Raw genomic sequence first — 12121 nt, 5'->3', positions numbered from 1 at the left:
AAGGATATATTATTATCTCACCCACCTTGTCTCCCTCACAGTTTGTCTGTTTCTGATCAGAGGACTGGCTCTACAGTCATTGTTCAGAGATTATGATCCACATATCTTTATATTACATATGGGGTCTCTTTTCCTTAACCTTATTTCTGACTGACCGTTGTAGATAAACAGAAAAATCCTGCAGGCCTTATTTCTCAGACTTTGATGGGATTTTTGTGAATAAGGATTGCACGATTTGTCCCACAGACATCTATAGCAGTATTATGCACGGGTGTTTTTAAACACCTGTAAATTCGGATGATCTGGATTGTACTTCAGGATGTGAGTATTTCCTATTTAACTAAATATCTAGCTATTTACATGTCTCTCTCTCTCTAATACTTTATTTGTTGCAAACTAATGGATTATTTTGATCATTTTAAAACCAGGTCCAACACGGTTTGGAATGGCCTCATCTCCCACTGATCTGAAGGGGAATTGAGGGTATTCAACACCTTCTGGATAAGGCCTTTTTTCAGCTTCAATGGCTTCCCAGGAACAACTGAAAAGTGCATATGTTTAACACTTATGAGAATCAGCTTCTAGTTCTGGCACTGACTGTGTATAATGTGTTAAGAGCACTCGCATTTCTGGCATAATGTGTGGGCAGATCTTGATTTTATAAGATAACACAAATTCCTCAGTGTTTATAGCACTGGATATCCATGCATCCCCCATGAGTACCAGGACTGGAAATGTACTTTCCTATTTCACTCTAATGGCAGATTTAAGTGTCTTATAACTGCTGCTACTTTAGCAGTAAGGGTTACATTTGCCAAGCAAGCTTTCTTTGAAACCAAGATGTTAAATGCTCTGAAATTAGGATTAAGTTTTGTTATTTTACTCCGTTGATTAAACGAGGCCTATCACCAACTCCCACTGAAGAAAATGGCAGCTGTGTCACTCAGCCCGTCACATGATTGGGCCCTATAGCAGTAATCTTGAGCTATAACTACCTCATACCTTAGAGGTTTTTAAGGTCAGGCTTGACAAAGCCCTGGCTGGGATGATTTAGTTGGGAATTGGTCCTGCTTTGAGCAGGGGGTTGGACTAGATGACCTCCTGAGGTCCCTTCCAACCCTGATATTCTATGATTCTATGATTCATAGACATAAAATGTTTTTACTCCAGAAAATGATCCCAATCAAACCTGTCTAGTCTGGGCTTGGTACATTGGTTTATTCAGATGTTTATATGTCTGACAGCCTTAAATTATTATTATTTTTATGGGAAATCATGAACAGCTGACAAATGTACAAACTGATTAACCAGGCTGTACTTCATTATTTTTAAGTGACTGGGAGACATTCCTTTTTATTCAGACAGAACGCTTTGTATTCAGAATATCCAAGAGTTAGGTATGCATTATATGTTTTCCCCAAATCCCTGCCATGGAACTTTTACCTACCATTCTAGCCTATGATGGGCTATAGCCTATGATGATTCATTCCTTGGTTTGCTTAAAGGTTGGCAATAAAAAAACAGACAAATATGAGAACAAAATACCTTCTGTGACACAGAAATGCCCTGGTGGCATATTACACCTGTGTCCGACTAGCTTCTCTTCTCAATATTTCACTGAAGAGAGTCATGTGCAGTCTCTGCTGAAAGCTAAGAACTTGCTAATTGTCATGGTTATTGCACAATGTTTGTGTGGGAAAGAGTTTAAGAGATAAGTAAAATGTAGGATCATAGGTTTTAAAACTGTTGAAGTGAAATTTGTCACAGGAGGCAAAGCAGGTCTCTGAACTGACTCAATCAACACTGAGAACAATCAGCATCCTCAATTCAGCCCAGCCCTGTGTTCAGTCTGGGGAAGATGCAGATGTCAGTGTTTACAAAGACAAAAGAACCCCAAGAAAAGACCCCTTTGGACTAAGAGACAATAGTCTGTAACTGTATAAGAGCATAAGAAAGGGCACAAGGTGTTATCCATTACGGGGAAGTCACTCTGCCAGCGGGGGCGTCTCATGAAAGGTAAACCCGAGCTTTCTGGACTGGGCACAGGGCCGGCTCCAGGGTTTTGGCCGCCCCAAGCAGCCAAAACCAAAAGAAAAAAAAGCCGCGATCGCGATCTGCGGCGGCAATTCGGCGGGAGGTCCTTCACTCCCAGGCGGAGTGAGGGACCGTCCGCCGAATTGCCGCCGAATACCTGGAACTGCCGCCCCTGTCCGGAACAGCCGCCCCAAGCACCTGCTTGAGAAGCTGGTGCCTGGAGCCGGCCCTGACTGGGCAAGCACTACAGGGACTGACCATTGGGTCAAGAAAGTAACTAGTTAATAAGTATAGGCTACAGATTGCATTGGATGTTTTTCTTTTACCTGTAACCTTATTGTTTCCAAATCCTTGTACCTGCTTTCGTTTGAATCTTTACTCAAGCTCTGTTAAATACACTTCAATTTGGTTTTACTATAGACACTTCTAAATGCTTGGTGCTAAGCCCATATGTAATATAAAGACGTGCTGAACAGTGGTGAAGCCAGTAAATTGGATTGCACTCCTTCCACAGAGGCAGCGGAATGGTCACACTGCATGTGTCCAGAAGACAAGGGACTGGGCACTTGAGTATAAGAAAGTGGGGTGTGTAGCTAACCTGCAGAGGGAAAAAGTGGGGCTTGTGAAGCCCAGAATGGCATATTGGTGCTGCCAGCAGCTGGTAGCTGGGGAGAGTTTCCCCGGTTGGCGTAGACAAGGCTCCCTCCTGCTGCAAGCAGATGATAGTGATTCACCCCGAGCACCTTGGTTAACCCTGCAAAGTGTCACACCTTCCCTTACTGCTCCCTGAGTTACACATGCCGAGATAAGGAAGTTTATGCATTTCTTCTTCATTAAGATATATGTAGCCCCTGTTTTGCATCACTGCTATTAAAAAAAAAAAAAGCAAAAGTTTGTGCTAAAGTGAAGAGATATCATAAATCTTTGCACTCACCATTCCCCTGGCCCACAGATTTAAAACACAAATTCTTTTCTTTTATTGAAGAAAAGGCTAAAAATAAGTTGTGTAGAACAGATTTTTTAATGAAGAAAAAATATTAAATAAGTTAGGTTATTGTAAAACATGTCTTCCTTAAAAACCCATTAAAAAGCAGAAAAGTTCATATTTCATATGGATGGATATATACCAAAAAGTGCCCTGCTGATCAGTTTTTTTAATACTCTGCCCTCGTGAAATACCTGCACATGTTCGTCCTTCAATCCATGACTTGAAAATGTCCTACCAAGATTTCCTTCCTCCTGACTTTTTACGGGTATTTTTAATAAAAACTAAAAATCCACAGTTCAGAACTCTGTTGTACTGCCTCAGGCCTCCTCAGCACCCAACTCCAGTGTATGGTGTCTGCTTTTTTAAAAATATTTTATTTCATAAGCATAATAAATAAGAAGCAATAATAATTTTCCAAAATAGGAGCCTGATTCAACACCCATTGAAGTAAATGGAAAGCCTCCCTTTTGAATTCAATGGCCACGGGATTAGGGGCCTTGTGTGCCCAGAAGATATCTCCTTGTCAAGTGTTTGAGCTCTGTAAGTATGTTATAAGTCCTTGACTCACTCTGATTGTTAATAAGAGAAGGCAGAAACTTTCTAATACAAAACCAATCCTATGTTAGCAAGGATAAGGAGAGTTCATTGTTTGGGTAGTGGGGAAGGCAGAAGTTACTCAGATGTTTAAACAGAAAAATACTGTACTATGGCCCAGATCCTTAGCTGTACTGCAGCCATTTTGTGTTGACCTACTGGCACAAAGGGACCCTGTAGACTTCTAGCTGACCATGGGAGGATTACCCCAGTGTAGGGGGAACCCTCCAGTGGCATGGAGCCAATGTCGTAGTAAGAGGTCTGGTCTGGTCTGGGTTAAGGGGGTCAGGCCAGGGTGCTCCTGTGCCCTATTGATTCCTGGCTTCTATGTTGGCCCCTTTAGACCTTTGGCAGCCACTGCAAGTTAGCTCACACCTCAAACTGCTCTATCTCACACAGGGGACAAGATCAGTGCACTGCCCTAAAGCCACCTTTGTGATGCCCTCTATTCAATGAGGAAAAAGAACGCTCAACTGTAGCTGTTGTGACTGGGAGTAGCAAGAGATGAATTCCTACTTCTTTCATCCCAGGAAACATAGCGCAAAGATTGAGTCGAACCACTAGTGATGATAAAGAAGTTGAAGTTAAATCTTTATTCATTCATCATATGCTATTCCACATATGCTGTTCAAAATTCTCTATTCTGTCCTGATCACATAGCAGCCCTATTGCTGGTAGTGCCTCACTCCACTCAACTATAGGTGTTTTATAAGACAGGCATCTGTAAAAGCTACGTGGAGGTTGAGTAGAATCCAGAAATCGCTATTGTAGATTTGTAAGAATCAAATCTGTGTACTTTTTCAGCTGGCTTAACAAACACTTCTTGTCCTCTTCACTTAAGGAGTCAATATAAGTACCTTCATTAGTCAACTTCTGGACTGAGGTCTTTGCTTCTTCCAGTACATTTTCAATGGATATCTCTGATAGATCCAAGGGTAGCTTTTATTGCTGGACAAAGATCTACTACTGTTGTAGCAGATGCCTGGATGACATTGTTTAATGACCCAAGTGGTTTCAACAGTAGACTTACAAGAGAGAGAATGGCGATAGTCTTCTCTGAACTTAGTAACAAAGGTAGTCCACCCCCTCACTACTTAGATCTGTCCTATCTTGGTGGATACTTTCCAAAGCTAGTAATAATGGCTGCAGTAATTTTAAGACAACAGCCAAGAATAGCTCATGAGAAAGCCAGCAGGTTTTCCCAGGTTGGACTAATTTGAACTTCAATCCCAGTGTATCTTCTATTTGTTTCCAAGACGTTCAGTCCTTTTGGACTCTTGCTGAAAAAAAGAGTATAAAACAGCCATTACATTTATGATGTTTTAATGTCTTTTGAAGATTCTGCAGCTTGTACTAGTGCTAGCTGGAGTACATGGCCTCTGCAGTGTGTATAGGAGAGATTAGGGTTACACTTTTCTCTGAGCAAAGCTTGTACTCCACTATGTCTTCCAGAGAAGTTTGTAGCTCCATCAAATGCACAAGCAGCCATCTGTTTGGGGTTCAATTTACAAGCATTTAACTCTTTTAAGATGTCACAGATGCAGCTGATGTGTCTTCTATAACCTGAACATCTAGAATGCATCTACTGGCCTACTACGGACATCAAGATAACATATGCAATGACTTAATACTTGATGCCTATTTGCATTGGTGCATTCATCAGCCATGTATGCACATATTTTGAATATGGTGAGAGAGTTCTTCACTTTTTCAATTGCTAAATCTTTCACTGTTACACCGCATGCTTCTAGAGAGTCAGCTGAGTTTTTTCAGAAAGATAGCGAGCATTTTCCAGTCTTGTTCGAAACCAGTGTCCAAGTTCAGGATTAACAAGTGACAATGCACTTAACACTGGCGTCCGGTTTGTAGTGTATGGTATCTCTTGCTTAAATAGAAAGTATGATGCAACAGCCATGTTGGTTCACATAAACTGAGTTGTGTCTCTAGCATTCTTAACAGCCTAATTAAGTTCTTCTAAAATTGGCTTTGACAGTAACTGGCTTATAAGGCTTTCTGCATGTTGATGCAGTCCAGGGGCATGGTGTTTTGCCACCTTTTCATATAGGTTGTCAGTATTGGCTTAGCTGATCAGTCTGGCAAACCAAGCTCCTCCACTTTTACTATATAAATCCATGATATGCCCACATCTTGAATACTGCATGCAGTTCTGGTCACCCCATCTCAAAAAAGATATATTGGAATTGGAAAAGGTTCAGAGAAGAGCAACAAAAATGATTAGGGGTATGGAACAGATTCCATATGAGGAGAGATTAAAAAGACTGGGACTTTTCAGCTTTGAAAAGAGATGACTAAGAGGGGATATGATAGAGGCTTATAAAATCTTGACTGGTGTGAAGAAAATGAATAAGGAAGTGTTATTTACCCCTTCACTTAACACAAGAACCAGGGGTCACCCAATGAAATTAATAGGCAGCAAGTTTAAAACAAACAAAAGGAAGTATTTCTTCACACAATGCACAGTTACCCTTGGAACTTTTGCCAGGGATGGTGTGAAGGCCAACATCGTAAGAGGGTTCAAACAAGAACTAGATAAGTTCATGGAGGACAGGTCCATCAATGGCTATTAGCCAGGATGGGCAGGAATGCAACACCATGCTCTGAGTGTTCCTAGCCTCTGTTCGCCAGAAGCTGGGAGTTGACGAAAGGGGATGGATCACTCGATGATTCCCTGTTCTGTTCATTCCCTCTGAAGCACCTGGAATAGTCACTGTTGGAAGACCGGATACTGGGATAGATGGACCATTGGTCTGACCCAACATGCCATTCTTACATAAAAAATAATTATAATAATCAAAAAGTTTAGTACAGAAACTCCCCAAGATAATGACCTCTTGAGATAGTGACTATGTGAGATAATACCTTGGCAAATAATGCATTTTAAAAATCTTGGCCTACTAGGAAATATATATTTATATAAGTTTCCCAGTCACAAATCTAGCATTCTGGAACAAAGTCACTAAAACAAGGTCCAATGCTTTGGCCGCTGTTGTTTGTCATGCCACCGTTCACTCTATTGCTCCACCCCAATGGCCCTGCACTGTCACCTTCTGCTGCCACCTGCCACTGTGATCTCTATAAGTCAGTCTCTCGAGGTTCCACCCAGCTCTCAGTGGGGGAACCTCACAGCGAGTGCAGGCTGGGCCGTCTCTTCCACAGAAATGCTGTTCTGCAGCAGGTCTAAGCACTTAGATCTGATTATCAGTGATTTCAGCTTTAGTGGTCACTTAACAAACCAAATATCAGAGGGGTAGCCGTGTTAGTCTGAATCTGTAAAAAGCAACAGAGGGTCCTGTGGCACCTTTAAGACTAACAGAAGTATTGGGAGCATAAGCTTTCGTGGGTAAGAACCTCACTTCTTCAGATGCAAGTAATGGAAATCCTGCATCTGAAGAAGTGAGGTTCTTACCCACGAAAGCTTATGCTCCCAATACTTCTGTTAGTCTTAAAGGTGCCACAGGACCCTCTGTTGCTTTTAACAAACCAAAAGACTTTCTATGAAGCCTAATCAGCTCTCTCTCTAAACAGGAGAGAGGGACAGGTCAAATAGTGCCTCTGACTCTTAGGCAGAGCCCACACCACCAAGCAAAACACCTATACCCCACCCTCTCTCTCACTAGGATATGGCATCCAAACCTCCTGCTTAGGGAGTGCAGTTCAGTTGAGGGTGACCAGTGCTTAATTGGTAATGAAAGAGGTGCCGGGGCTCAAGCAAGTTTGTTACTTTCATAACTGATGTGACAAGCCCAGAGGTGCCGGGGCTATGAACTGCCAAGCCTAGAGGTGCTGGGGCTCAGCCCTGGCAAGCAGGGCCGGTGCAAGGATATTTTGCGCCCGAGGTGAAACTTCCACCTTCCACCCCCCTCCCCCTCCACTCCCCCCGAGCATCGCTTATTATAAACTTTCAAAAATGAATACTGCATAATGTGGCATTGTTCATTAGAATTAATACAGAGAGGGAGGATTTGGCCCATGAAACAATAACTGTATTAAGATGCGGCCTGTGAAAAAGTTTGAGAAACCTTGACTTAAATTTCTTTGGTGACATGATGTAATATTCAGTATTGCCAACCTCAAACATTCAGAACTCATGAGTTGGGCCCCCACAAAATCACTCAATATCTGACCTATCAGTCCTCATCCTCAAAGGAAACCTGCAAAACACTTTTCAAAAGATGAGCCTGGGAGCTTGAATTCAAAACATTGCTAGACATTAAAAATCATGATCTTCATAAAGATACTGGATTTATGGTTAATCACAACAACTTGCAACCCACTAATTTCCCCTTTTGTCCTAGGATTACAAGGGAGTGAATGGGCTACTTCACCTTGAATGGTCCCCTTGAATATGTGCTAACTACTTGTGCTAAACTATCTGTTAAATCTAGTGTTTAGCTGTGACACTGTTAGTACCTTTTCAGACCTGAAGAAGAACTCTGTGTAGCTCGAAAACTTGCCCCTCTCACTAACAGAAGTTGGTCCAATAAAAGATATCACCTCATCCACTTTGTCTCTTTTAAATAATGTGACAGCACAAGGGATTGTATAAAAATCATGTGTCCCTGTAGCTAAACCCCATCACCCTGGTCCCTTTCAAGTGTTCATAGTAATAAGTTCAATAACAGATTTGCAGACCTTTGATATCTCTACTTAAAAATGACCTGACAACTTTCCAACAAGTGATGAAAAGTGCTTTTTTGAAATGTTCTTTGTAAAATAGGCCCCTCCCATATGATTTCATATTGTAAAGTTTGTCTAAGTTTAAACTAATAAACTCTGCGCCGCGCCGGCCCCTCCGTGGCTGGGGCTCGCCGCTTTTTGGCGCCCCCAACCACTTGGCGCCCTAGGCAACCGCCTAGTTTGCCTAGTGGTTGCACCAGCCCTGCTGGCAAGCCCTAGCATGAATTAAGCACTGAGGGAGACCCCCCCTCATTCAGTCAGGCTAAGTACAGTTCTGCTGCCCTTTACTCATACAATAAGGATAACAACATGTCATGACCCCCACATTTAATACTTCAGTGATTTGTAACCCAGCATCAGCCAAAATTGATCAGTTGGGCAGCAAAGCTCTGTCTGCTGGATACCTAGGCAGAGTGGGTGTGCTCATGTAAATACAGTCTGGTCCTGAAGCCTTTCCCCCTCCCCTGGCTCATCACTGGCTGTCAGGGCAGAGCTCATTCAGACCTTGCTTACAAATCATAATTTTAAATGATAAAGTAGGCCAACATTGCCGAAACGAATGTGCCGACATTGTCATAAATAACAGCTGTCTGAGGAAGCTAGTCTTTGTTCATACTTTTCAAACCCATTCTGCTTTCTCAGGTACAAGTATTTTCTCATATACTGTGTATGCTTTGAAAGTGTGTATTAATGTTTGAATTTCAATTCAAATTTCCAACCAACAACTAAATTGGCAACACTGCCAATTGGGGAAATTCAGGGAGCGTGTAGAGTCTAGGGAAAACCCTGCAGCTGGTGCTCCCGGCTATAGCTGAGCCTAGGAGCAGAGACCATTTCAGGTGCATTTTATTTCCTTAGGCAAGCACCTAAAACAGCTGCCTATGTTCCTCGGCTGGGACTTGATCCTGCACAGCAAAGGTGTCTAGTGCTGTGTATATAAGTGCCAGGTAAATAGTGATGAGTAGGGCAGGAAGCAAAGAGGAACCTGATCCTGCATTATTGAGAGTGCTGCAGTGTGACCTCTAGACTGTGTACAGTGGTTTACACCTTTGGCTCCTAGCAACACCGGTGTAAATGTGGAAGGAGCTCTATTGATTTCAGTGGATTTACACTGGCATAAAGCTGGAGTAACTGGGAGTAGAATCTGGCCCTAGCCTGTGCTTCTTCTTCTTTGCGCCTACACATAGCCTCCACTCACAAATGCATTGGAGTGCAACAACCTTGTGTTCCCTACTGTGCGCTCTTCAGACTCAGAGACAGGCAGGATCAAAGCCAGACTGTTAGTGATACACAGAACTTGAAAACAGGGAATAGGTCTTCGAACCAGAGCAGAGCCCTTCAAATGTTCCCTCCCTGCCTGAAAAGCAAAAGCACTGCGGCAATTCCTTTGGGAGGGGAAGGGGAAAACACAGTAGAGATGAAAACAGAGATAAAAGTGATATTGCAAATGTGATCTCGGCCCCCGGTGGACCATTCTGGGGGGATGGAGCAGTGAAGCACTATCACAGTCTGGGTAATGCAAATCCCTTTGAGAGGCACAGCAGGGAGCCCAGGTTATTGAGCTCCAGCACAAGTGTCAGGGAAGGGTGGTGTAAGGGTTTTTAAAAATGGAAGAAGACAAATAAAGTTAAGCCCGAAGTAGAGTCGGTGTCTGCACTGAGTGGGTGTCTCACACCTGCTCTGACTCTCCAGAGTGTGGGTTAAAAAGGAATTGGGGGGGGGGGGGGGGGGGAACGGGCTAGCAGGGTCTGGGGAGACATGGATAGCTCAGTGGTTTGAGCATTGGCCTGCTAAACCCATGGTTGTGAGTTCAATCCTTGAGGGGGCCACTTAGGGATCTGGGGCAAAAATCAGTACTTGGTCCTGTTAGTGAAGGCAGGGGGCTGGACTGAATGACCTTTCAAGGTCCCTTCCAGTTCTAGGAGATAGGATATCTCTATTTATTTAATCACAAGCCTGATCAAGCTCATAATAACACTTCATATTAAGGTTCTGTTTATATAGGGTTACTATATGTTATAAGCATGTTGGAGTATGGGTTATCGATGATTATAAGCAATCAGTTACCCTATCGGACTCTATAACAATTTATATAAAACACCTATTGATCATTTATTAACCCTTTATGAACCATTTTAAAATGGAACCTTCATATCAAATGCAACCAAGTTAATGAGGCTCTTAGTTCCCCGCTCCCCTCTTTGGCCTTAGTCTTGCCATTAGGCAGGAGTAGTGTGGAAGCTGAACAGCCATGCTTTCATTGATACATGTTCAGCAGCCCCTGCCCCCCCTCACACACCTCCCCAGCCCGTTAATTGCTTTTTGCTCTATGGTAAGCATAACACACCCCATCTATGCTGGGAAGATGCAGGTACAAAGAATTCAGCCTGATGTCTGGGCCCTGAGTAGAGCCCGTTTTCCTCTCCCTAGAGATGCAATCAATGGTCTAATGGTCACTGCCTTTCCGATCAGCTTTCAGAACAGAACAAAAAAGGGAAATGTGCTCACCCAAATGTACATAGAGTAAATGGGATGAGTGGCACCAGTTGAGTTAGTCCCTGCCTTTCTAGGCACAGAGAGATTATAACCAATTCACTAAGTGTTAGTTTTTGTAGAACACTGATTTTGGGTTTTGATCTTGGTGCTCTTCTGTTTGTAACCAGGGTGCAGTACGTGTAAACTCCCACAACCAAAGTAATGAATTCCTAGCTAACCGTGCACTGCCACATCTGAAGGTTTTCTGAGCTGGGTGGCATGTTCAGATGCTGTTAGAACAGAGAATACAGATTTATAGATCACCGTCTGTGAATAGTAAAGATAATGCATGATTAGCTCCAGTGTGTACGGTTATGAACCTGTCTCCACAACAACAATGAGGTAAAATTATTGTTCCCTGCAAAGCCACAAAAATTCACCACTGGGCTTAGTAAGATACTTTATTACAGCTCTGCGGGTTTCCTTGTACCACACGACAAGGAATAACTGCTTTTGTTACATGTGAGAAAGGACATTTTTCACATTGTTAGTATCTGAAGCCCTACTTACCAACTTCATCCCTGATGTTTGCAAGCTCGACTGATAGCTCCTTTTCTTTCACAAGGGCACTTTCATTCTGTTAAAAAAAATAAAAGGATATGTATAGTCCCTCGATTTATCCCAGATAAGCACTCTCACATGTTTATTTACTAAACCAGATTAGGTAAATTCTTCAGATCTAGTTTTGTAATTATTATGAACTAATTCTCTTTTAAAACCAACTGTGGAAGCCAGCATTGACACAATCATGTTTCACAGTAGACTAAGGAATACAATATTATATTTACACACACCTCTGTATTTGCAAGTCAGTGTTGGTGCATGTCTGGGTTCCAGTTTGTGTGGACAGCACATACAAAAGGGTATTCATGATATTAACATACACAAACATGTTTGTGTCCCTGCATATAGCAATATAGCTAGATAGAGCAATATACACGTGCACATAAATCTGATTGTGTATATTAATATATAGCATTCTGTACATAGTATGCATACAGTACACTCACAAATACCAGTAATAACCTGACTTTCAGTTCTATATTTCCAGCTTTATGTATGGACATGGTACATTTTAATTAGACCAGAAGAAAAAAGACCACCTCAAAAAAGGAACCCCTGAATTCTTTTAACATATAATAAAGAATTCAGACAGACATTTAGCCAGAAGAATATAAAACATATTTATACTGGCAATACTAAGATGTCTCTACTAAAGAGTAAGGATTTGGGTAGCAGATATTTCATAAGAGCTGAATGAATCATGAGAGA

At 42.2% G+C, this 12121-nt stretch overlaps 1 protein-coding gene across 2 annotated transcripts in view; it reads right to left on the bottom strand.

Annotated features, from left to right (window-relative positions):
* Nucleotides 1–12121, bottom strand: part of LOC113406841 (microtubule-associated tumor suppressor candidate 2-like) — a 296281-nt gene that overhangs the window by 38506 nt on the left and 245654 nt on the right. For both annotated transcript variants that reach the window (XM_026653622.1, XM_026653623.1), the window contains one exon: nt 11360–11426. In XM_026653622.1, the coding sequence (XP_026509407.1) occupies nt 11360–11426 (67 nt within the window). The remainder of the gene's footprint in view (nt 1–11359; nt 11427–12121) is intronic.

The sequence above is a fragment of the Terrapene carolina genome, unplaced genomic scaffold, assembly GCF_002925995.2.
Source record: "Terrapene carolina triunguis isolate 2854851 unplaced genomic scaffold, T_m_triunguis-2.0 Scaffold141, whole genome shotgun sequence".
Classification (NCBI taxonomy): Eukaryota; Metazoa; Chordata; order Testudines; family Emydidae; genus Terrapene; species Terrapene triunguis.
This window is presented reverse-complemented; position numbering and strand designations above follow the sequence as displayed.